The sequence below is a fragment of the Elgaria multicarinata genome, chromosome 17 (assembly GCF_023053635.1).
Source record: "Elgaria multicarinata webbii isolate HBS135686 ecotype San Diego chromosome 17, rElgMul1.1.pri, whole genome shotgun sequence".
Taxonomy (NCBI): domain Eukaryota; kingdom Metazoa; phylum Chordata; class Lepidosauria; order Squamata; family Anguidae; genus Elgaria; species Elgaria multicarinata.
Genome location: NC_086187.1, coordinates 17137975 through 17164806, shown reverse-complemented (window position 1 = coordinate 17164806; position 26832 = coordinate 17137975). Strand labels below are relative to the sequence as shown.

Genomic DNA, 26832 nt, shown 5'->3' with positions numbered 1-26832 from the left:
GATTATCTGTGCTTAATCCAGGTGATTCAGAAGTCCTGGATTGGGTCAAGGAATGGGCCTATCACAAGCTACTGTGTTGTAGTGTTGAACTGGGAGTTGTGAGATCTGGGCTCTAGTCTCCACTTGGCCATGGAAGCCCGCTGGGTGACTTTGGGCCAGTCACAGACTCTCAGCCCAACCTACCTCACAGGGTTGCTGTTGTGAGGATAAACATGGAAAGGAGGAGGATTATGGATTATTATGCTGTGGGTAACTTAGAAGAAAAAAGGCAGGATAACAATGAAATAAATAAAGAAGTAAAATAATAATACAGCAACCACCATCCCTACAGCATCACCTGATACCTCAGGAACCCCGAGGAGCAACGGAGGTCATCTTTGACTGATCAGATTCCTTCCTTGACACCACCAATGCCCTCCCCAATGCCCATGTCCGGCATCCACTCCCTGGCAACTTCTAATGCTCCACCACCATCTAACCCCCTTCATACACGTCGTTACAATTGCTCTTCTTCTATGTCCGCCATGTTCTTTGACATCTATGGCACCCCGAAATCAGACCACTGGTTCCACCAGCCGAGTACCGTGAATGCAAGGAATGAGCAACATGGTGCCTTCTGGATGCTTGGGGATTACGACCGCCATAAATATATAAATAAATAAATAAATCTGCCTATATCACACTGCCTTTACACAACACTTGGAACACTGTGTACGCTTATGGTCATTGCACTTAAACAAAACTGCAGATACCCCCTTCTCATGAGAGTGGACATGCCTTTTACCTGCGCTACGGTCCCTTGGGAATGGTCCACAGCGGCTCACCTGTAGGAACCTTTGTCATCCGTGAAGACGGTGATCAGGGGCGAGGGCGCTCCTTTCTCGCCAATGACGATCTCGACACCTTCCAATTCGGGGTGGATCGTTCCTTCCAGGAACAAACCCGCTTTTCCGTGTATTTCTATCAACTTCCCAGGGCAGCTCTCTTGATTGGCGGGGAAGTGGGAGGGAAGAGAAGAAGGGAAGTTCGAACGGCGGTTAAAAAATGGTGGCGGCCCATTATTGGCTTACAGCAGAGGGTGGGCAGCCTTGAGACTTACTGTAACTTCAAGGTCCACCAAATGGAGCCTGCTGCAAAAGAGGCACTCAGGAGGGCAGACGTGCATGGAGCAGAATTAAGGAATGGGGAGCCTCTGAATGATAGAATAGTAAAGTTGGAAGGGGCCTATAAGGCCATCAAGTCCAACCCCTCGCTCAATGCAGGAACCCGCCTTAAAAGTGGATTCTGAGCAAACGGCTCAGGTTGAAACCTTGTTTCTGGTATCAGAACTGAGCTCACACTCATTCCAGCTGAAAACACACTCCTGGAAAACCAACCCATCCACAGTAAGCCTGTGTGCACCAGTTGCTGGGGAACATGGGTGGGAGGGTGCTGTTGCACCATGTCCTGCTTGTTCACCCCTGGCCGATGGCTGGTTGGCCACTGTGTGCACAGAGTGCTGGACTAGATGGGGCCTTGCTCTGATCCAGCAGGGCACTTCTGATGTTACGTTCTTACATTTACCTCTGGCTTACGTACAGCATTCAAACGTCAACCTGTCTCTCCGTTAATTGATCTAACCTAAGGCCACATGGACAGGTACAGCTGCTGGGGCAGAAGAACATTTTGTGCATGGCGGAGGAACACTTTTGCATGGCATTGTTTTCAGATTACATCGCCATTGTATTTCACTTTATTTGTGTTATTGTGCTGGGCACGGATTATATTGCGGTTATCTCGATGTCTGTGTATGTACGCTGCTTTGGGACTGCTTTTTGTCACTCGAAGTGAGAGACGAATTTGGTAAGAATTAATTATCAACATCACCATCATCTCGATGGAAGTCCATCATGCCAAAGTATTGTCAACTCCAGCCTACCCCAACCTGGTGCCCACCCAGTTAGTTGGACTACAATTTCCAACAACCGCCCTGGCTGAGGATGTTGAGAGTTGTAGTCCGACACATCTAGGCGGAGGGGTTGGGGAAAGCTGGTCTATTCTGACCTTTTTAACTGGGAGGCGCCACGCATCGAACCCGGGACCTTCTAGATCAGAGCTTTCCAAACTGTGTGTCGCGACATGTTAGTGTGTCAGCTGCAGTGTGGAGGTGTGTCACGCGAACATAACGAGAAACCTCTGAGTCTACGTGAAATAAGCAATACCAACTTGCATGCATTTTTACGCAGCAAAGGTGCCGATTAGTATGGTGTACTAGTATATTCCCCTTCCGTCGTATCCGTGTATGCACACCACGGTCGAGGGATCATACAGGTACTGCGCATGCGCAGTATGCATAATCGGGTCAAAACAGCTGATTCCGCGTCACTTCCGGTGACGCGGCTGCACCTGGAATGACACATTCGAGAAATTCCATGGGTCCAGTTTTTTGATAGAACACCGTCTCAACCGCCGCTCGATCGCAGCTCGACAAAATTGGTTCAATGTGAAAAGTCTTGGAAATGTATGCTATTATCTTGCAAATCATATGTTTTTAAAAATATAAATGAAAGGTTTTCATGAGATATGTTGCGTCCCCATACATTTCGTTATTACAATTTATGTATGTGTCCGTATCTCTTATAAGGGGTTTAGTTAAACCTCCGGTTTGCTAGTAAAACTGAATTACTGTGTCGCGAAATGATGCATGGCTAAAAAGTGTGTCACCAACATGAGAAGTTTGGAAAGCTCTGTTCTAGATGGAGAGATGATGTTCCATCCAGTGTGGTGTAGCGGCTAAAGTGTTGGACTGGGAGTCTGAAGATGCGGGTTCTAGTCCCCACTCAGCCATGGAAGCCCACTGGGTGACTTTGGGCCAGTCACAGACTCTCAGCCCAACCCACCTCACAGGGTTGTTGTTGCGAGGATAAAAATGGAGAGGAGGAGAGGGATTGGGTTCCTTGGAGGGAAAAAGGCAGGATATAAATGCAGCAAATAAAATAAAATAAATAAATAAATAGTACTGGGCATGATGGACTTCCATCGGGATGATGATAATGATGGTGATGATGATAATTAAAGAATTTTAAAAAGCAATAAAGACTGATCTCTCCCGGCAGGCCTATCTAGTGAAATTTTAGAACGTTTTTAGGATGTTTTAAAGATGTTTTAATCATGTATGATATGTTTTTAATGTACCATAGTTTTTAATGTGTATTTTGTATCATGTTTTCATACTGTTTGTTTTATACTTTGAATGGTTGTGAACCGCCCAGGGAGCTTCAGCTGTTGGGCGGTATAAAAATGCAATAAATAATAATAATAGTAACAACAACAACAATAATAAATATCTTCCACCTGCTGAGCGACGGGGGACACCACAGACTGCTTGGGCTGCTGAACTGTTGCCAAAACCTACCTCCACTGACCACCGTTTCTATGGAAGGAGGGTAGAAAAGAAGCTCTTTCGAGGACGGGGTGACGGTGATTTTCTCCCCGGACCTGGAAGACAAAACCAAGACGTCAGCTGGACCTGGATATTGTCTAGCTCAGCCTTCCACAAGCCAGCGCCACTCGGTACAGAACTCCGGGCCTGAGGTCGCCATCCAGCCCTCTCCAGGCATTTATTTATTTCATTTGTATACACTGCCCAATAGCTGAAGCTCTCGGGCGGTTCACAAAAATTAAGAGCCCCGCCCCTTTCCCTTAGGCCCGCCCCCTTCTCCCCCAACCACGGGTTTCCCAGCATCTATGCATTCCTCGTCCCCCGTTCTCAAAAGTTGAAATGCCTCCCCTAAGGCTTTAGTGACTGGCAGGAAGAGCTTCAGGCTAAAATATGCTGGCGCCTTTGGCCCCACCCCCAATCAGAATGTGGCCCCCAAGAGCTTCTCTGGAAAGGAATTCGGCCCCAGGGCTGAAAAAGGTTCGACACCCCTGCTCTGATTTAAAGGGGATGGTAAGAGAGGCTCAGACATAGGCTCAGTTCAGACAACACGTCAGTCAACACAGTGGGAAAACTCCACTCAATGGTTGAGTTCCTCGGGGGCTACTCCCCACACACAACATGTTCTAACTCCACCGTTGTGTGGCTGTGGGCTATGGTGGAGTTGGGTAAAGTTCATTGCGATGTTTGACTGACAGTTCCTCCTCCCCCGGTCCTCCCCATGGTATCCCATCAGCCGTTGCTGCAAAAACCAATCCCGGCAGCTCTCCTAGAGCGGCACTCACTGCTTTTGCCCCTCTTGCCAGAGAACTCTGTAGCCCATGGAAAAGGTCCACTCATCGGTAAACTCCACAGAGCCCTCCACTCAACACACAGGTTGTGCAGAAACTCACCTCTGCACAGTGTGGAGATTCGAACAAAACAAGAGAGGAGCCCTTACTATACATAAGCAAAATATGATAATCATTTGCACAGCTTTTCTTGTAGCATGTATTATTTCTCATAGGTCCCATGTGTTTTGCAGCGTGGATATTCAGCAAGGAGTGTTTTCCAAAAGAACACTACCGTGGGGTGCAGTTTTCTCGCCAGACAATACGTTTCTCGACGGTGGCGGAAAAACTCCACCGTGGAGTTCTAAAACCACGGTTGAGAAACGTGTGGTCGAACTGAGCCATAGTGTCGTCCGCCAATCCCTCTCCCCAGGGCCTCACGTTCAACAGCCCTGATGCACACAGGGCCGACGGCCACACCGCTGCAGTCCAGCACATCTGAAGGGAACCAGGCTGGGGGGAGTTGGTGCGTTAAATATTTCATAATTCATTTATTACATTTCTACACCGCCCCATGGCCCAAAGCTCTTTGGGCGATTCACAAAACAAGATGCAAAAATCATAAAATACCCTAGCATAAAAAACAACAACCCATAATTAATTTAAAAAAAAAACCATTAAGAAGTTTAAAATAGAATAAAACCAAAGTAGAAACCAAAGTGAATGCCAGGAGCACTGGAAGGATCTTAAAACACACTGGCATTTATTTATTTTAAGAAAGGAGGATTAGAATGTCCTATCTCAGCTGCTGTTCCAAGACAGAGCAATGGCAATGCCTGAAGAGACCCTGTTCCGAGCTTTCCCCGAAAACCTCCACGAAACGCAAAGAAATGCATCCCCTTGAAGCCGGAGGGCCCAACGTACCTGGCCCAGTAGGAGAAGTCGTAATGGAAAGGGCCTTGCAGCTCCTCCACCATTTCCTGTACCGGAGGCTTGGACCCTTCTTCTTCCGGCCCTTTCTTCTCCCTCTCCTGCCTGCGGGACTCGATTTCGGCCAGCTGCTGCTCCCGACGCAGCTCCTGCTGCGACTTCAGCGGGCCGAGCACCAAGTCGGGTTCGCTGTCGATCGAGGATCTGAGGAAAGAAAATTGAGGAGGGCAGTGAATCCGCCGGTGCAGAGATGGCAGTGAAGCGGCCGCAGAAGCCATAGAATCATGGAACAGTAGAGTCGGAAGGGGCCTACAAGGCCATCGAGTCCAACTGTGGGGTAGAAGGGTGCCATTTTTACACCGCTTTCTCAAAAGTTTAAAGCTGAATCCAAACAAGGGCAGAAAATGGTGGCGTTGGGATTGGTGGGCATTCTACCCTATTCAAAGCGGCCAGGATCTCTTCTCGATCATCCCAGAGTGCAGGACACAGAATAACGGGCTCAAGTTACAGGAAGCCAGATTCTGGCTGGACATCAGGAAAAACCTCCTGACTGTTAGAGCTGTACGACAATGGAACCAGTTACCTAGGGAGGTGGTGGGTTCTCCCACACTAGAGGCCTTCAAGAAGCAGCTGGACAGGCATCTGTCAGGGATGAATTAAGGTGGATTCCTCTCTGGGCGTTTGTGAACCGCCCAGAGAGCTCCGGCTATTGGGCGGTATAGAAATGTAATAAATAAATAAATAAATTGAGCAGGGGGTTGAACTCGATGGCCTTATAGGCCCCTTCCAACTCCACTATTCTATGAAGCGGGATGGGGAATCAAGGCTCCTGCAAACCCGCACATCCCCAGGTGAAGGCACAGAGCCACTGAGGAGGCAAGGAGGGATCTTGGGTCATGGTGCTGAGCTTTGGAGAAGGCTGAGAGATTGGCTCCAACCCCAATGGGATAGGCGTCACCCTCTCCACTCTCTACAGAGTACCGGGGAGAGGGTGGAGTTCAGTGGCAGCCCCACAACTTGACTTAGCGGGTAAGCCAAAATTTGTGGACACCCCATCCCTGGGGTGGGTGCAGGGAGGAGCAGAATTCAAGCCATGATGATGGGGAAGCATTTAAAAGCCCGCCCCCCCCCCGGTATTTCCTTTCAGGTGTTAAAGGGACAAAGGGCAGTATCCAACGGTGTCGTTCTGCAACATCAAATAGCACTGGGGAGAACCAACAAATGTTCCCATCGCGCAGCCAGCTGACCCTCGCCCTGCGCGTAAACGAACAACCACTTGCTCAAACATCATTTTAGTCAAGTTCTCCTCTTATGCGGGTAGTTCGGCACCTCGTTTCCATGACTGCATCATTGCTTGCGCTAACAGAACGACACAGTTGGATACTGCCCAGACACCCAACAGAACCAGAGAAAAGAGATTGCAGGATCAACTTCGTTTATCGGTAGAATCCGGAGATCAGTGGCGTCGAGGAGCGAGCGCCATGCCAGGGGAAAGAATGTCACACTGTCTGAGACATCTAGGTCTTGACTGACCCCTTTTCAAAGGGCAACGCCATCGAGAAGATTCAGATCGGTTCTTACTTAATGGTAACCATCACGTCCATCAGTTTATCCGCCGTTATCGTTCCAAGCACGTGGTGCCGAATTGCAGTCAGTGTTAGGATGCTCGGAGCAGACCTGGAAAGGAAAGAAAAAGAGGGGTACTTAGAACACCTCCCAACAACCCGCCATCATCTGTCCATTACACTCTGGATAAGCTCCAGTATGAAATTCAGATGGCTTAAGGGATTCTGAAAGGGTGATCCGGGAACTCCTAGCACTCCCCTGTGCACTTCTGTGCAATCCTGGAGAACAGGATGCAAGTGAAAGGAAAAGCTAAAAGAATGAGAAGTTTTCTGAAAGTGAACATCCCCCGCTGAAGAAGGCAAGCTGCACACCAACACTCATTCTATGGCCCAGTTCAGCTATTGCAGAAAACCACAGTTTACAGTAGCCATCCGCTAAACTGTTACGGTGTTTTCCTGACTTCTGCATGTCTTCCCTACCACCACCATTCTAAAAGTTTAAAAAGCCTCTCCTAATGCACAGTTAGTGACAGTAAGAACTTTAGGCTTAAAAATATGCTGGTATTCTGGCCACGCCCCTTTTGCCCTGGCCACGCCCCTTTTGCCTTCTGCCCCACCCACCACTGGAATACGGCCCCCGGGACCGTCTCTGAAATTGAAATCGTCCCCCAGCCTGAAAGAGGTTCAACAACACCCCGGGTGTAGGCAGCACTGAGTTAGATGGCCCAACATGGAGACCACACTGTGGGAAGAACCCACAGAAAAGCCGTTCCGTAAGGTACCATAAACAGCTTCATATTAGGAGGACTCCTCGTGCAGGTATTCACAGAAAGGTTTCACAAGTTCCCAGCTGCTAGCCACGCTTACGTGTCGTAGGTGTAGTACTCGTGTTCAAAGCGGTGACAGGAACGGGGTGTGACTTCATACACACCTGGAAGAATGAAGCCAAAACAATGTTGCAACTCAGATCTTGTATTTTGGGGATTCTGATACTTTGAAAGGACATGAATGGACACGAACAGCCATACTAGCCCTTTGACTGCTCTCAAAACAACTGTGCTGGAATCGTTTTTGTGCTATGCAATATGCTGAAAGCTTTTGCGATCTTAAAACACAGACTGACCCAAATGAAGATCCTGACTCACTGATTCTCTGGCTCAATTCATACTACGCTAAACCACGGCTTACCCTAACCCTAATTTAGAACCAAACCATGGTTTGACATTTCAACATTTGAAATGCTGGTTTAGCTGTTGTCTGCTTCTACTTACCATCAGCTAAACACGTGCCTTTTCTATATCGTACAGGTATTTCTGGAGATGAAGCATGACTAAGAGATAGAGTTTGTCAGCCCAGAAATCAAAACAAGCCATCGTCTGGACAAACCATAGTTTATACAAGCATTTCAAACCATGGTTTCTTATGCTGGTTTGCCAGCTGATCACAAACAATGGTTTGTCAATTCAGATGTCACACCAAACCATAGTAAAGCTTCTTTAACCATGGTTTGGCAAAATGTCTGAACGGAGGCTCTGGCCTGGTATGCATGTAACACTAAAGAGGCTGTGGGTTTTCACCTCTCTTTCTCGCTGCCTCCATAGCCTGGCAAAACAACCCATGAATATCCCATGACTCCGGGTCCGCACGTAACAACAGCCCAACAAACCATGGGTTCTCTTGATGGGCTGCTTGTGGTTAACAACCATAGTTAACCCAAGTTCTGGGTTCGCACATAACGACAACCCACCATTCAACAAAAATGGTTAATTAAACCATGGTTTGTCGTTACGTACAGAGCAAGTCTCTTTCTTTGAGACAAAAAAGGAAGAACACCAAGCTGCTCCCTCCACTTTCCTTAATGTTTCCATCTTTCTTCTTCACCATCTACACTTTCTGTTGAACCAACAATTGCTCAAACTGAAATGGGTCTTCAAGGCTCTCTATGTGCTACCTCAAACAGTCAAATCAGTTTGGCCGTGACATATAAACCAGGCTGCTCTCGCCTACCTATGAACAGTTTTTTACTCTCAACACAAAGCATGCTGGGAACCTAACACGCACACACGGTTCATTTACAATCAGATATCTAAACGCAACGTACCAGGCTTAGAAAGACAGAATCTGTTTACTCCTTTGGACAGGTTGTAAACGCCAACATTCTCTGGCCCGTTTCCATCCTGGTAAAACTCCTGTGGACATCAAAACACGCAAGAAAATGACCGGCAGGCATCAACACATGATCTCGGAAACCGCATTAGTGCATGAAAATTCAAGACAATGGTCAAACATTTATTTGTTTGTTCGTTTATTTATTCATTTTATTTACAATATTTATATACCACTCCATATCAAAAACAGATTCCAGAGCGATGAACATTTCACCTACCAAGGTAATCGCGTGCGAAAGGGAACACCGCAGCATATATCCCGTCTGACGGAACTCGACCCCCGAGACATCTTCTTCCATAACCTCAAGCTCCAAGGATTTATTCTTCCAGCACCAGTCTTCGCGGATAATGCTCACTAAGAAGACAAATCATGGGGGATGTGGCACACAAAAGACTCCGCGGCTCAGAGCAAACCAACGCTTCATTGACTTAGATCAACCAAGTGCCGCCCAGGTGTGTTCCCCAACAACTCCCATCATCCCCAGGCAGAAAGAGCATTGGCCATGCTGGCTGGGGACGATGGGAGAGGCAGGCCAATACATCTAGACAGCGCGAGGTCAGGGAAGGTCGGGGAAGAGACGGAAGATCCCCTCTGTTTGAAATGCTGCTTACCCAATCTGCATATTTATTTAAATAAACGCTTGTATTAAAAATACATCTAAAATAATGCTGCCCGATTAAGCAAGGGCAGCGCTTCAGTCGACTAAAAGCGGGCTCAACAACTCGTCAACCGACTGTTTAAACACGGCAGGCTGCATTTTAATTTCAAGACCTCGGGATGTCGCAAATGCTGGCTGAAAAACAGCATTAAGAAATATAACCAAGAAGTGAAAACGGACCCCGGTGCTTCGTAAGAGCGGCCACGCAATGAAAAAAACGGAAGCTGAGCATTATCCTCACTTTTGTATTTGCCCGGCAAGACGTTCTCGAACAGGAACGTCAGAGAGTTAGACTTGGACGCGAGTTGGAGGCTGCTCTTCTCTCCCTGCCGATTCAAGGACTGTAGAGTCACCGTCAGGTCACCGCAAGCATCTGGGGAAGACGTACGAGAGGGGAGAGAGAGAGATAGAGAGAGAGAGAGAAGTTGTAAAACTTCATAAGAACATCAGAAGGGCCCTGCTGGTCAGACCAAGGGTCCATCTAGTCCAGCACTCTGTTCACACAGTGGCCAACCAGCCATTGGCCAGGGATGAACAAGCAGGACATGGTGCAACAGCACCCTCCCACCCATGTTCCCCAGCAACTGGTGCACACAGGCTTACTGCCTCGAATACTGGAGGTTGCACACAACCATCAGGGCTAGTAGCCATTGTTAGCCTTCTCCTCCAGGAGTTTATCCAACCCCCTTTTAAAGCCCTCCAAATTGGTAGCCATCACCACATCTTGTGGTATTGAGTCCCATAATTCTGTGTGAAGAAGTCCTTCCTTTTATTTGTCCTGCATCTCCCACCAATCAGCTTCACGGGATGACCCCATTGGGCTCTAGTTTTTTGAGAGAGGGAGAAAACTGTCTCCCTATCCACCTTCTCTACACCATGCATCATTTTGTACACCTCTATCATGTCTCCCCTCAGCCTTCACAACCACTTAAGCTTTTGCTGCTCTTTCGTGGTCTTGATTTCCACACTGGGCACAGGTATTCTTTTTCAACTTTCCTCTTTATTGGGAATTTAACAAAACAGAACAAAAATACGTTGCGAAAAAGAAAAACACTACACACGTTGGAATAGTGTATTCTTTTCATCAGATATACTATTCATTAAAAAGAAAGGGAATTATGCATAAGTTTCAAGTAAAACAAACCAAATATCCATGTACTTCTCCACTCGCAAATACCACCCGTTCAAATATTGAGAGTGTTGTTCAGTCCTCACTCCATTGCATTGTGGGAGTTGAGCAATTATCCTTCCAATGTGATAGCATAAGTCTTTTAGCTGTCATAAGGGCATGCCCAATGTAACCTGACTAGCTTTCGTCTACCTACGTCCAGACTCACCCAAGCAAGTTATTTTCCCCGAAATGGAAGCCAGGAATTGGGAGAAGGTCACATCCAGGACGGGCTTGGAGGCAACAGTCACGGGAAAAGTTTTCGGCTTCAAAGCAAGACCTGCTCTGGCTTCTGCCTCAGGAACGATGGCCTACCAACAAGCAGAAGAGAGGTCAAGTATTGGTTCTAGACAAAACGGAATGCCACAGATAAACGGGACAACCGAGACCCATTTACTGGCGAAAAAGCACCTGGAAACATACAGGATGATGTGTCAAAGAAAAACAGAAAAACCATACTCAATTAGGGCTGTGCAGCGCCTCAGCCGAATCCCCAAAACCGAGGCGAGGCAGGCCGATTCGGCCTGCCTCACCTTGGTTCTGAGGCAGTTCTGGGTCAGCCCGAGGCTTCAGGGCACCTTGGGCTGCTACGAATGCTTACCTGCTCCTCCTCGCTCCTGCCATCGATGACACCGACGAGAAGAACCAGACCGCAATTTTAAGATATCGCGGGTGCTCTAATTAGTACCCTCTATGGCCACCGTAGAGGCAGGAGCGAGGAGGCAGCAGCAGCAATGGCAGCACAGAGAGCGGGGAAAGGGAGGCTTTTCTGGGGTGCCAGCTGCGCAGCCGACACCCAGAAAAGGCCAAATTGCCTCAGAGGGCCTGAATCTCGCTTCGGCACCGAAGCAAGGTGGGCAACCCCCGAACCACCCCGAGGCGAATCGGAACTGTTTCAGGGGCTCCGAAACGGCCTTCGAGGCAAATCGTTGGGTCCGTGCACAGCCCTACGCTCAGTTATTTGCCAATGCTTTATTTGGTGGTTCATGAAATCCAAGGCATCTTCTCCGTAGAAAAAGCAAGTCAGATATTCCAATCTTATGTTTGGTTTTTTCCAAACTTTGAGAACTTTTTATTAAAAAATTGTCATAAAATTTATACACATTTTAGATTGCACCTTGCCTAATACACACATTTTTGTGCGGAATTTCGCCAAACGATACACATTTTTTTGCATGCCAATTGATGAAATTTCTACTATCTATGCATTTTTGTGCGCCTTTTTTCACCACCGAAGAACGCCAAGTGCTTTCCAACCTGTCGAATACCGGTACAAAAATACCAAGGGAGCAAGATTTTATGGCATTTGCCGGTTGAAGGAAGGAAGGAATAAACAAACAGAACACGGATATGAATTTATTTCGTACCTGAATGACATATGCACCAGATTTTGCCTTGAAGCAAAACGCCCCGCGGGTGTCAGTTTCAGTAGTAACCAACAGCGCCTTGTCCCTGTCTTGCGGCCACATGGTCACCTTGTACTTGCTGAACTGCTTGACGGAGTCCGGGAAGCGGGATACGGAGACCTGTCCACAGACACTGAACCTATATTTTGTATTTAAAAGAGAAGAGTGGAACATTCATATGGAGAATTTATTTATTTTTATCATTGCATTTATAACCCGCCTTTTTTCCTCTGAGGAACCCAAGGCGGCGTACATAATCCTCCTCCCCTCCATGTTATCCTCACAACAACAACCCTGTGAGGTAGGCTGGGCTGAGAGTCTGTGACTGGCCCTAAGTCACCCAGTGGGTTTCCGTGGCTGAGTGGGGACTAGAACCCAGATCTCCTGACACCCAGTCCAACACTTCAGCCACTACACCATGCTGGCTCCCTAAGAATTGTGTACAGCCACATATAGGAACACTTCAGAAATTCTTCAGGTTTGCGTTGTAACACAAATCAACCTAATTTGCACTCTGTGAACTAATCCACGAACCAGAGGGCGGCTCTCCTTCAATTTTCACGGTTCTCTAAATGAAAATGCCGCATTAAGGGAAATTGTGTACAAACGTGGGTATAAATTTTTCATGCACACGAAAATACATATGCATTGCCATGCACACTTTGTTTTTCAGGGGGGGAAATATATTCGCAAACTGATGCAAAAACGGTACAGAAAGGAAGAACGCCTCCTCCCATATGTACCTGCCCGGACCTTAAGATCATCTACAGGGGGCCTTCTCCGTGAGCCCGGCCAAAGGAAGTGAGGCAGGTGGCTACCAGTAGGAGGGCTTTCTCCGCTGTGGCACCCCGGCTGTGGAATGAGCTCCCCAGAGAGGTCCACCTGGCACCTACACTGTACTCCTTTCATCGCCAGCTGAAGACCTTTTTATTCTCTCAGTATTTTAACACTTAATTTTAACTTAAATTTAAATCTTACTGTTTTAACTCTGTATTTTAATCTTATATCAATTTTGCTGCATGATTTTATCCTGGTTGTGCTTTTTATATTGTATTTTGTATTTGTGTTTTTAACCTGTTGGTTGTTTTATTATGGTTTTAATTTTTGTGAACCGCCCAGAGAGCTTCGGCTATCGGGCAGTTTAAAAATGTAATAAAGAAAGAAAGAACTTTCACTTGAAAAAAAAATCAAATGTTACCAAAAGTGAAACAGATTTTACCACCCACAGACACACGTGCATTTAAAAGTTTATTTTTTTTACCTTGTGTTTATTAATTTTACAAGTATTCAATCATACAAATAGCTCATCAATTATAAATCCCTTGATATTCCATTTTACAAATAAAAAAAAATTGTGTGATATAAAAATGCAATAGGTGCGGCCTTATAATCTCCCTAATAGGGAATTTGGATTAGCACTCTCTAGCACTTTACTGGACCAGTACTTAATAATAATAATAATAATAATAAAAAAAGGTCCGTTTTTCAATGAAAGAATCATGTAATTGCCTGGCCTCTCTTACCCTAATCGAATTTGTAATTTTTACCCTATATTATTATTAATAATAATTTACAATATTTATATACCGCTCCCCATTGAAAAATTTCAGAGCGGTGTACAAGATAAAATGAAAATGAAAACAGAATAAAACACTTAAAACAGATTTTAAAAGAAGCAAATACAGTGATTCATGGCTGGACATTAAGGAAAGGCTTCCTGGAATAATGACGTTTTCAGGAGGCACCGAAAAAAATACAAAGTTGGCACCTGCCTGAACTCCAGAGGCAAGGAATTCCAGAGGAGGGGGCCACCACGCTGAAGGCTCTTCCCCTGGTGGACTCCAATCAGAGGATGGATCTATATGGAACCACCAGGAGCAGACCGTCAGATGACCTCAGTGACTGGGCAGGTTGGTAGGGGAGAAGGCCCTCTCTCAGGTATCCTGGTCCCAAGTTGTTTAGGGTTTTGTACACAAGTATATCCACTATATCCCATATTTTAATCAACCATTCATCCAAGGTCGGGGCTCACGCTTTTTTTCCAATTACAGGACATCTGTATTTAGACCACTGTGCCTTTTAGGCCCACCGTTCACGCAGGGGTGGCCAAGGCTGTGGCAGGATTTTACCACTTCAGACTGTAGGTGGGGACTGAATACACTTTCATACACCCACACAAAAACACCTGCACAGAAAATTTCCCCTGCACTTGCCTTCACATGCCAATTTTCTATTTGCATCAGGGATGCTGAACCTCTTCCAACCCAAGGGCCGAATTAAGTTCTTGGGGGCCACATTCCAGGGATGGGCGGGGATTGAAGGCAAAAAGGGGTGGGGCCTAAACACGAGAAATACCAAGCGTACCAATATAGGTCCTGTTCAGACAACACACTAAACCATGATGGTTAAGCATTTCGAGATAAACGTTACAGCTCAGCGTGTCGGGTGAACCATGCCTAACCATGGTGACTACGTAACCGCAGTTTAAACATGTGCCTTAACCACTTGCTACGAAAGGGTTAGCGGCCTAACCATGGCTTGTCGTGTCGTCTGAACAGGCTCATTGTTTAGCCTCAAGCTCTTACTGCCAGTAGAGGGAACGCAGCTCAGCGATAGAACATACTTGGCATGTCAAAGGCCCCAGCTTCAATCCCAGGCGCCCTCAGTTTGAAAAGTCAAGTTGCAACTAATGGTAAAGGACGTTTCTCTCCCTGAGACCCTGTAGAACCACTGCCAGGGAGAGTAAACAATTCCAGGCTAGATTTCGCCCGCCCACCCCTCCGTGCGCCTTGCTCAAAGGACACTCACTCCGTCACTACGATGTCAGCCAGTTGGGGAGTGTTGGGGGCAATTTTCACCGTAATGGTCTCAAAGAACAGGTGCTCCTTCTGGGCGTGAATGGTGTACGTGCCGGTGGTTATGTTTTCAAGGCGGAAGGAGCCGTCGGACTTTGTGGTAACTGGAATGAAGGGAGGTGGGGGAAGCCAAGCAGGCATCAGGAACGCCGTCCGCGGCAAAGTACACACAGGCGGCGTTCAAAACAGAATTGCGATTAGGGTAAAACAACCTCAATGTGTTCTTATTCGTAAGCCTGATCCCCAAACCGGGGACACGGCATTGACGCAGGCGAGTCAGAGTCCTAATCGTGTCGGCATTTTGCGATCCGTCCGGATTGGGGTCTCGACAAGACGTAACACTGTTTTACAGCTTTTGCAGCAGTATGAGGAAAGTCCCCGGTCTCGATGGCAGACCTAGCTGTCCATCCCCCTCTTTGCTCTACAATGGTGGCAGCCAGGGACCTCTCCCAAGACGGCCCTGAGCCTCACGGGACACACAGGCACCCCCTAAAGCAATTGTGCTCCAGCAGGAGTGAGCAGCCTGTGACTGAATTCGATGTGGGCCTCAGGCCAATTGCAGAAACCTGTTGCGAGCTGTCATTTCAGACCCCAGGCAAGAGCAATTGGTCCCTCTTGTGCACCCTGGTGGGAGAGGAGAGAAAGGGGTAGGCAGGAGAGGAGGGGCACAGAGAGAAAAGGGCTGGCACAGAGGGGGGGAGAGAGAGGGTGGCAGAGAGAGGGAGAAAGGGTGGCAAAAAGAGAAAGGTGGATGGCAGAGATTGAGAAAGGGGCTGGCACAGAGGAAGAGAGAGAGAGAGAAACGGGGTGGCAGGGAGAGAGAGAGGGTGGCAGAAAGAGAAAGGTGGATGGCACCGATTGAGAAAGGGGCTGGCACAGAGGAGGAGAGAAAGGGGGTGGCAGAGAGATAAAGAGAGAGAGAAAGGAGGTGGCAGAAAGAGGGGTGGTGGCCAAGACAGAGGGAGGGAGAGAGGGAAGGGAGTGGCACAAAGAGGGGGGGCAGAGAGAGAAAGGGGCGACCCCGCACCTACACGGGCTTCAGCCATGTCAACTGTCAGCCTGAGGCTCCCATAACCGAAATGCCGCCTCGACAGAGCATCATCACCTTGAAGGCACTCCCACACCCCACCACCACTGGAAGAAGGCGGCTGCAGCACTACTTAGATGCAGAAGGGAACATTTTGGACAAAATTCACCTCCCTGAAGCGAAGCCTGAGGGCCTTCTGCCTACCTCACGATCAGGCTATTATTATGTTTTAAAACAATGACTTCTACAACACCCAGCCTAACGCGATCAGCCCACATACCTTTAATCCACATACCTTTAATCTGACTATTCAACATCACGGTAGCATCCGCAACGCCTTCGCCTTCGGGACTATTCAACACTCTCCCCGTGACCGAGAAGCCCATGACATGGAAGACGGGCTGAAAAGAAGGGTGAATGGGGCAGAATTAGAACCCGCGGCACTGCAGCGGGGTTTCTCTTCTTTCGAAATGGTTTTGGATTACACCAACAAGAAAGCAAGACACCTTTCCATGTTCAAAAGGATATTTTTATTCTTTTGTAAACTGTTTTAGGTTTTTCTTTAAAAAAATGAAGCTGTTTAATAATAACAATAATATAATAATAATAATAAATAATAATAATGGCACACACTGCAGCAGCTAATAACATTCAACCACCAACTGAAGACTGGAATAAATGTGTCTTCAGGTGTGGTTGCTTTCTGAAAGCCAGCTGCAATAAGGTTATGTGTACCTTTCCTGGGGAGCGAGTTCCAAAAGTGTGGGGCCACCACTGAGAAAGCCCTTTTCCTAGTTTGCACCAGCCTAATGGCTCTTGGCGGTGGGGCCAGAGTAAGGCCTATGATATTGACCCGATACGCTTCCAAAAATGTGGTCTGAAGGCAGAACTCACCTCAATCTTTAAACTATCATGCTCCACTGTAAAGTCCAATCTAGACGGAGCGACATCAAATGTAATTCTTTCCCCCCTGTAAAAGGGCACCTGGAAGAACACAGGGGAAAAAATAAAGTTTTAAAACATGTTCCGCAAAGGACGACCCACTCAAAATCCAGTCTGTCGTACTGGCAAGTATTTCACTAATGCTGGTTAGTGGTGGGCCAGGGATTCAAATACCGACTCAGCCATGAAGGTTTCTGGCGGACCCCTCTCAACATAGCCTACCTTACAGGATTGTTGTGAGGATAAGCGGAGGCAGGACCTGGACCAGCCTCTGCCTCTCAAAACTCCCCCACAGGATTGTTGCAAGTTTAAAAGTTACGGAACAAGCACCGTCTATGCAAGCAGTACTCCTCCGGCTGCGAATGGTAAATCAGCTCTGGACAAGGAGCGGAGACCTACCAGACCCAATGGGCTTCCCAACACAGCCTGCGGAGCCTCCTTTGGTTCCTCCAGGGGGCAGAGCCTCCCAGGAACGGGGCTGAGACACCATCCCTCCAGGGAACGGGGCTGAGACACCATCCTTCCTAGTGCTTCCAAGTGGCTCCTGGGATGCTAGGCAAAGCCAGAGACCGTCGTCCCTCCTCCTCGCTACTCACCACCGTGTATTTCCCGCTGGGCAAAGACAGGAAGGTAAAGGAGCCGTCCTCTTTGGAGATGACGCTGCAGAGGTAGGCAAGGGAGTCATCTCGGACTGGAAAGCTGTCGACCGGGGAGGTGTTGCAGCCCATGATGTCCTGTTCGAAGAGTGGCACAGGCAATCCTCGTTATGGATCTCATCACCCCCTAGACCCAGGGATTTCTAACGGGTCTAGAAACTCCAAGGCAAGAAATGGCGCTCCGCGGCCGCCAAAGCTTCCCCGTACATCTGGATGGAGAGCGTGGCTCCGACTCAAGTCAAGGAACGCAAGCGAGGAACTTCCCTCTCCGCTTAAGCCATGGGTGGGGGAAGCTTTTGCCTGTCGAGGCCTGCGTTACCTAGGCTGAAACGTGTCAGGAGCTGGGGTCCACAAACCGGCAACCAGCATGGCCGGAATTGGGCAGAGCCAAAAACGGGCAGAGTTTGCAAAGTGGTTCACTGACACAAGAGGTGGGCCACCAATTTGGAGGGCTTAAAGAGGGGGTTGGATAAATTCCTGGAGAAGGCTCTCCATGGCTACCTAAAGGATCTGATGCAGTAAGCCTGTGCACACCAGTTGCTGGGGAACATGGGTGGGAGGGCGCTGTTGCCCCTGTGTGCTACCTCTAGGAACTGAGGCAGTAAGCCTGTGCACACCAGTTGCTGGGGAACATAGGTGGGAGGGTGCTGTTGCACCATGTCCTGCTTCGTTGGTTCCTGACCAACAGCTGGTGGACCACTGTGCGAACAGAGTGCTGGACTAGATGGACCCATGGTCTGATCCAGCAGGGTGCTTCTTAGGTAAGTGGTCCAAAGTCAGGATCCCCATCCCAACGTAGAGAGAAGCCTTGTCATGGGAAAGGTCCATGCATGCTCGGGATCAAAGGCAGCATCCAGAACAAGCCAACATTAATAACAGTTTCCCCCCATGCTGCGCAATTAAGAATTCAACCCTGCATGCCCTTCTGCCTGGCTCACGCAGAAAAATGAGGTGGGAAAGACCGTACCACTTCAAACTGCAGCAAAGGGGATGGGAACACAATTTTGGGACGCTCCCAAGAACATAATTTGCTCTATGTCAAAAACAAAAAGTACAGCTCTCGCCCCGATGTGCTAGCTTGCTACATGCAGGGAGGTTCTTTTTATATAAAGGAGCATTGTAGAGTTTGATTCCTGCCCTCCCCCTCCCTTGCACTCTGAAGGGGTTCAGTCCATCCAGAAAACCCAGGGCTCTACCAATATCTCATTCCACACTGGCCAAGCCTCCCGGGCCTTCGCAGCATCTGTTAAACGTCTTTGTGTCTAGGGGGAGAAAAGGACGGGGGGAAGATATTGCTTAACCGGAATTGTAAAAAAGGTCATTTTCAGTGATGTGCTACCGACCTCCTTGGTCACCGAAGAGGAGAACAGGAGGAACATGACCCCTTTCATGGGCTCCCCGTCGCTTCGGACAGATCCGGAAACGTTGTAACCGGCCACGATCAGAGGGTTGGAAGCCAAAGCGTTGGAGCTGGTGACTCGTACGGTTGTGCTGGCCTAAGAGGTAGAAACAGGCATAGGTACGATATTCCGACGGTACAGGACTCCTTAGAGCAGTGGAGGCTGGTGGCTCCGAAGTCAGTGGGGCGGTGAATCCGCTTCGGGTTTCAGTCCGAACCCGTCAGAACTCGGAAGGAACTCTCTAAGGTGCTTGGGGTGAGGGTCAGGGAAAGAGGACCCCCAGAGGGCGAGGGCTGGCCTTGGACCCGGGGCTAAAATTCTGCTCCCCTGCTCTATACGGCTTGTGAGCAAAGCTCCTTCCGACATAATTTGAACGCATGACCCGCAACGCCAGAATAGATGGCAAAGAGAAGAACCAGTCAGCGAACTTACAAAGCTTTGAATTTACAAGACGCTTACCTAACGTGGTTCAAAATTATAACCCCTTGCAATGCTTTTAAAAATACTTCTGTTTCATTGCTTCACAATAACATTTAATCGGGTGGGGGTGCGTGTTTCTGTTTTGCTTATTTTGGTCTTGTAATTACAAGAAGCATAAAACTGCGTTGCTGATTGAAGGCTCTCCTTAGGGAGCTCATTCCACAGCCGGGGTGCCACAGCAGAAAAGGCCCTCCTCCTGGTAGCCACCTGCCTCACTTCCTTTGGCAGGGGCTTGCGGTGAAGGTTTAAACATGCTCAATAACCATTTACTGCAAAAGGGTTAGCGGGTTAACCATGGCTTAACGGGTCATCTGACCGGGCCCAGACAGTACTTTAGATAGATAAAGCTTTGTTTCAGCCAGTGGTTACAACATAGTAAAAACAACGGTAAGACAAATCATTCATTCTGCAAGGTCAGAAATTTTGCTCTATACATTTGAGCTCCAAGAGCGAAGTTAGCCAAGGCCAATAGGACAGTCTTGCTATCGCATGTAAACAAATAGTGTATTCTTTCTGAATCGGACCAGCTGGACTTTTTCTCAATAAAACGATCTAAATATTTAGAATGAATTTGGGAATAGACAGGGCAGTAGAAAAAATAATGAGGCAGATCCTCCACTTTGCCGCTACGGCAAGGGCAGAGTCCCGAGGCATAAGAAATTTTATTAAAACGCCCTTCTAGCATTGCCGATTTCATTTGTTGCATCTTTAATCATAAGACGAGGGTTAGAAATTAGAGACAGGTAGCGTTCACATTCAAATTGGTGCTGTTTTAGTACCTGAAACTGCACAGAGAGCCATTTGAATAGAAACACTATAGACCAATTATAGGGCCTTTTCAGTGGCGGCCCCCCAATTATGGAACGATCTCCCCGATGAGGCTCGCCTGGCTCCAACACTGTTATCTTTTCGGCACCAGGTCAAGACTTTTCTCTTCTCCCAGGCATTTAACAACGCTAAGTTTGTTTGTTTTTTAACGGACCCCAGAACTGCTGTTTTGAAATGGATACTGTTGTTTTTATACTGTTTATGTTTTTGATGGCTTTAAAACTTTTGTAAACCGCCCAGAGAGCTTCAGCTATGGGGCAGTATTTAAATGTAATAAATAAATAATAATTTGGGGGGTTGGGGGTGGGATGGAAAGCATCTTTCTTTATGCTTAAAATTTACAACCTCGCTCACCTCTTTCAGCGCCCAGGTAGGATGAGAAGCAAAGATTTCATATTCTCCTGGGAGCACTTTAGAAAAGGCATACCTGGAGAAAGGGGAGATGGTTCAGAAACCAAGCGAGCCTTGTTCCACCACGCCTGCCACTTCTCGAAAGCAGCCTTCCCGTAACCCGGTGCCCTCCCGATGTGTCAACTACAACTCCCATCATCCCCACCAGGCACCAGTTTAAGGAAGGCCGCGGTGAACAAAACAAAAATCAGCCAAACGCCACCCCGGGGGTAACATAAGCAACGAAACCATGGCTGGAGAGCCAAAGCTCACTCGGACGTTTCAGGTTTGCAGTCCATATGAAGGCAGTTCAAACTCACTTTCCTCCAGGCTGAGTGGCCGTGGCTTGTAGGTTCACCTCTGACCCAGGATTCCGCAGGGCCACAAGAACTCCAGCGGGACCCAGTGTTTGACCTTTGCTGAGAACCTATAAAAAGTTAGAGGGGAAACGCATTCACCCATGGTTTCCAATTTGCTTTTTTATTTACTTATGATCTGAAATTCTATGCCACCGTTACCACATTTCTAAGCCGCCCAATAGCTGAAGGTCTCTGGGCGGTTCACGCGAAGAGCCTAGCCGAGGCAGCTCATGTGCAAAGTTAAAAAAACATAAAATATACCGAGAAACTATCTGTACAACTTAGGCTGGTTTGGCAGAGAGAAAGCTGACCTAGCCACAGTGACGCATACCTTGATTACAGCCAGGTTAGAGTACTGCAGTGCCCCCCACATGGGGCTGCCCTTGAAGACAATTGGGAAACTGCAATTGGTATAGAATGCAGGAGCTAGAATGCTTGTGGAAGCTAAGCGTTTGGATCGTATTACGCCTAGGCTGTATCATTGACACCGAGCGCTTGCTAAATTTCCAGGTCCAATTCAAGGTGCTGGATCTGGCGTTTACAGTCCTAAATGGTTATTTCAAGTACAGCCTAAACCTGTATGAGCTTGCCCAAGTATTGAGGTCAGCATAAAAAGTCCTACTCTCCTGTCCACAAGCAAAAGTCATTAAACTGGTGGGTACTAGGAATACGGCTTTCTTAGTGGTGGCCCCTACACCTTTTGAACTCATTCCCTAAGAAGATACATACGGTCCCATCATTGCTGGCTTTAAAAAAAAATATGAAGAAACATATATTCCAGTCTGCATTTGATGCTTAAAAATCATTAGCTGCTGCTGCTACCATTGTGAGTGTCTGTGTGTTTAATTGTAATTTATATGTTCGAGGTTTTTAAATATAATATCCTGAGCTGCCTTGTGAGGTCAGGGTGCCCCGAAAGGACAGTTAAACATCTTTTGAATAAATAAACATAAATGAATAAAATAAAATTCACTGAGGTTATAAAACACGGCAGAGCAACACGCTTTATAATCCAGCACAGCAAGCCCCGTAAAATAATTCAACACAAGCGAAAAGCAGGACTGCAACAATAAAAACAGTCAGACATCAACAGGTGCAGCAGCTTCCACTAAAAGCAGAGGGAATCAAAGGTTTTTTCAAGGCTTTTGCAAAAGCCGATGAGGAAAGGGCCAAATGGATTTCCTAAAACTATGGGATGGCCACCACCAAAAAGGCTCCGTCTCTAGCACCTGCCGAGCTAGACAAGCACGATTACAGGCCTACAAGGAAGGCTTACATATCCTCCAGGATGTTGTTGGACTGCCACTCCTATCAGCCCTAGCTAGGGACGTACGGATCTTGTTAAATCGATTCCGCCTGTGTTCCAAAGATCGGCAGGCATCTTTCCTTCCACCATCCGCTCACCAACTAGATATTAAACAGAACTTCTTTCTACCTGCGCAAATCCACATTAGCTCTGATGCACACCTAACAAATGTGGATTAGCGCATTGCCACAAGAGCGCATTGGCGCCAATGCAAATCACCGCAAATCCCATGAAAACTCAGTCTGAAAGTTAGGGGATTCCGCACGGTCATCCGAGAAATCTGCAGGTCAGATTCATAGAAATCCAAATTCATTTGAATCCCCTGCGGATTTCTCCAGCATCCAAAGCCCCAGCCAGCATCCCCAATGCTGAAGGATGATGGGAGTTGCAGTCCAAGAGCATATGAAGCACCACACATTCCCCACCTCTGACCTACAAGGCCCATCTTAAGGTTCATACCTGCAGTGAAAGAACAACCAGGACTCACCTTCCCATTTACAGAGAAACCCGTAAACACAAAGTTGATATCGCCTCCTTTAGTGCAAATGTCATTGATGCCATCAACATGGATGTCCACACTTGTCGGCTCTACGAAAAACAAAGGGGAAACGTTGAAAACAGCAGGAAAAAATATATATCTTAAGACACGTGGCTGGTTTTAACCTATAAAGACTTACACGGCTTGGGACCACAATACCTGACGGAACACCTCTGCCAACGTGAACCTAACCATACACTACACTCAACATCTAAGGCCCTCCTCCGGGTGCCTACTCCGAGGGAAGCTCAGGGAAGATGGCAACAAGGGAGAGGGCCTTTTCAGTGGTGGCCCCTCAATTGTGGAACGATCTCCCCAACGAGGCTCGCCTGGCGCCTAACATTGTTATCTTTTCGGTGCCAGGCCAAGATTTTTCTCTTCTTCCAGGCAGTTAACAACATGTGCTGAGTGTGTTTCTTTTTAACTGACCCCAGAATAGTTTTAAAAGGATATTGTTGTTTTTATGCTTTTGATGGTTTTCAATTTTGTATATATTTAAATAAATAACATATTTGTTTTTAACATTCCCTGTTTTTAACTTTTGTAAACCGCCCAAAAAGTTTTGGCTATGGGGCAGTATATAAACGTAATAAATAAATAAAATAAATAAATAAGAAATTGACCAACTGGTTCAAATTTCACCAAGCCAGTACAAATGCATCCTATACAGGACCATATTACAGGCCAATGTTTTGCATGTCTTCTTGGAAGTAAGAAAGTAGTTCAATGGTGCTTTGCCCAGTTTAAATGCCAAGAGGATTTGCCTAATTTTATTGCCCAACAGCCTTGGGCAATAATAAAAAAAAGGAAGCTGTGATTTACACTACAACCCTACACAGGTCTAGTCAGTAAATCCCGTTGAGCTCAATAGGACTTACTCTCGCATGCATGTATATAGGGGGTGCACAAACATCAAATCCCTGGCTGGGAAATGCTGGGAATTGCAGGACTTTTTCCTGCATAAACACCCATAGGATTGCACCCTTAAAAACTTAAGAAACAAGATTAAAATCAGGAGGGGCCAAGTATACAATGAGAGGACACCACTTTGGAGACCCCCAAAATAGACAAACCAAGTGGACCTATGGTCTAAGATGAAACAAAGGGAGTTTCCTATATTCTAAGCTATGGCTTAGCCAGCAGAGGTAGGCATTTCAGTACCCTTCAGATGCTTTGGACTACACCTTCCAATATCCCCGACTATTAGCCACACTGACTGGAGATGATGGGAGGTGTAGTCCAAAGTGATCTAGAAAGCCACAAGCTGCCTAACCCTAGTTTAACGTGATCTCCGAAACGACCCCTGAGCCCCAGCTAAGACGGAACAGCAAATCTTCTCATCTTAAAACATACAATAGCAATCATTTGTATGGAGACAGGTACATACCAAACGTCCACCCTAGGGGAGGCTCAATTTTAAGGACAAAATCCCCCTGAAAAAAAGAAGAAAGAACATTTGTTGCAATGGCAATGATATCCAACATTTCCTTTTTTTAAAAAAAAAAAAATCAATCTGCAGCTTTGTGATTTGTTATGAAGCGTGTATTAGGATCCAAGCCAAGATGGTTGCATTTCTCCTCTCAGCCCAGATATCAAATGGCTGCTTACCTTATCGTACAGAGGAATCATGAAATATCCATTGTTTGGAGCGCAGTCCGTTTGGTATTTCAGGGTCCCGTGTTTCGTGTACAGCTTAATCTATCAATTAAAAAAGAGGGGGAAATGGGAATGTGATCATTCTGAAAGACGGTTGTCCCACCTAGAGTCAACACGGAGGTCTCCAAAAGCCTTTCCCAATGGGTGTCCTCGAGATGTTTTGGACTACAATACCCATCAGTCCCAGCCAGCATGGCCAAAGGCCAGGAACCTGGGCGTTGCAGTTCAATACATCTGGAGGTCACCTGGCCAGAGAAGTGTGGTCTACAGAAACTTCCACTGAGAGCGGAACAATGTCCTACATTAAGCCAGAGGTAGGCACCTGTGTCCTCTGGACACTACGGAGTGCAACTCCCAACATCCTTTACCATTAGCCCTGCTGGCTGGGGCTGATGGAAGTGGTAGTCTGAAACATCTGGAGGACACCAGGTTGATGACCCCTGCATTTATCTGTACGCCGCCCTGACGTTCTTGTGATATAGGGTGGGATATAAATGTTTTAATAAATAATAAAATAAATTAATTAAAGTCTGCTGTTTTGAAGACATCGTTAAGGATGCTTGGAAGGAGAGGGGACAAGGAATGCCACGACTCAAAGCGTGTCTATGGGGCTTGAAGGGAGAGGACTGGAAATCAATTGAGGTTTGGTTTACTCTCCCGCTTATTTTAAGATGATGGCAGAGTGTTCAGAGGAGGGGAACCAGGATGATCAGGGGTCTGGAAACAAAGCCCTATGAGGAGAGACTGAAAGAACTGGGCATGTTTTGCCTGGAGAAGAGAAGACTGTGGGGAGACAGGATAGCACTCTTCAAGTACTTGAAAGGTTGTCACACAGAGGAGGGCCAGGATCTCTTCTCGATCCTCCCAGAGTGCAGGACACGGAATAACAGGCTCAAGTTACAGGAAGCCAGATTCCGGCTGGACATCAGAAAAAACTTCCTGACTGTTAGAGCAGTACGACAATGGAACCAGTTATCTAGGGAGGTTGTGGGCTCCCCCACCCTAGAGGCCTTCAAGAGGCAGCTGGGCAACCATCTGTCAGGTATGCTTTAGGGTGGATCCCTGCATTGAGCAGGGGATTGGACTCGATGGACTTATAGGCCCCTTCCAACTATACTATTCTATGATCCTATGAATGGGACCTCCTGAATGGTTCAAAGTGATGCCTTCTTCCTGGAGACTCCATTACATTATATCACATTATATTACGTTCCTCCTCCTTTGCATTATTCTGGGCGTTGATTAGTTCCCCCCCCCCCCCCCGAAGAGACACTTTTCATAGCAAGCTCAGTCCTCACTGGGTTGTTTTGAGTCATTTTCTCCACTTAGGTCCCCCCCCCTTATTTTGGGGAGGGGTGTACTTCTAGCAATCCCCTGATCACGTTGATCCGCGTGATTGGGGGAAAGAGGAGTGTCATTCGGGCTAAGTAAGGAGTGTCCCCGGGGAACCCAGTTCGCTCTTAGTACATCGGTCTTGCAACATAACAGAAACGCAAGATCTAAAGAGGCAAGCATGTAAAGGAAGAACAGGACAAACCTGGTTTTTCCAACCACTCTCAGCCTGAAGGTACATCGGGATTTACCAGTAGATCCTTGTAATAGATTTGTAATAGACCAGCAAGGGATTCCAACACCCAATGGTTTTTAAAAAAGCAACAATGAGAAAACTTTTTCTTTTCTTTCCACCGACTAAATTAGGCAAGAAGCTTTGGAGGAAATAGGAAGTAGTGAAAGGATGTGTGTGTGAGAGAAAGGGGGGGGGGGGAGTGAAAGAGCTCCAGTTCTGGTACAGGGCTGAACATATGCTCAGAGGCACCCTTGTACTTCAAATCAATGTCCACCTTTCCAGAGCCACTGCTTTCCACCTGTCCCGATGACTTCGGGATTTCAGTATGCAAAAAAAAAGAAGAAATCCATAAGCTTAAAGCAGCTACCACCAACCTGGTGCCTTCCAGGAGTTTTTGGGACTTCAATGCCCATCAGCCCCAGCCCATAGGATCAATGATCAGGAATGCTGGGAGCTGTCATCCAAAACATCTGGAGGGCTCCAGGTTGGGGAAGGTTCGTTGAATGCCTACCCACCGTTGCTCTAGCTCAGGATTGCAGGACCTACAGTGGTTTTCCTGGACCTCTGAAATCCAATAACCAGGTGCAAAACATTGGCTCAAGCAGGCCACCATGAACTCCAGAGTTAAGGGCCAGGAGAAAATGGAGAGGGAGACATTTTTCTCCCTCTCTCATAATACCAGAACCCAATGGGGGTCATCCCATGAAGCTGATGGGTGGGAGATACAGGACAGATCAAAGGAAG

The 26832-nt window shown here is 47.3% G+C and overlaps 1 protein-coding gene across 1 annotated transcript in view; it reads right to left on the bottom strand.

The window, feature by feature from the left end:
• The window catches only part of LOC134410326 (BOS complex subunit NOMO1-like), a 41947-nt gene that overhangs the window by 13912 nt on the left and 1203 nt on the right, over nt 1–26832 (bottom strand). Inside the window, exons 2-21 of the mRNA XM_063143532.1 lie at nt 24474–24563; nt 24253–24298; nt 22815–22915; nt 20983–21089; nt 20627–20699; nt 18908–19060; nt 17505–17642; nt 16861–16950; nt 16262–16367; nt 14893–15043; nt 12046–12223; nt 10848–10989; nt 9752–9883; nt 9070–9206; nt 8785–8872; nt 7551–7614; nt 6700–6795; nt 5113–5322; nt 3395–3477; nt 825–984 (exon numbers count right to left, since the gene is read on the bottom strand). Of these exons, the coding sequence (XP_062999602.1) occupies nt 825–984; nt 3395–3477; nt 5113–5322; nt 6700–6795; nt 7551–7614; nt 8785–8872; nt 9070–9206; nt 9752–9883; nt 10848–10989; nt 12046–12223; nt 14893–15043; nt 16262–16367; nt 16861–16950; nt 17505–17642; nt 18908–19060; nt 20627–20699; nt 20983–21089; nt 22815–22915; nt 24253–24298; nt 24474–24563 (2345 nt within the window). The remainder of the gene's footprint in view (nt 1–824; nt 985–3394; nt 3478–5112; nt 5323–6699; nt 6796–7550; nt 7615–8784; nt 8873–9069; nt 9207–9751; nt 9884–10847; nt 10990–12045; nt 12224–14892; nt 15044–16261; nt 16368–16860; nt 16951–17504; nt 17643–18907; nt 19061–20626; nt 20700–20982; nt 21090–22814; nt 22916–24252; nt 24299–24473; nt 24564–26832) is intronic.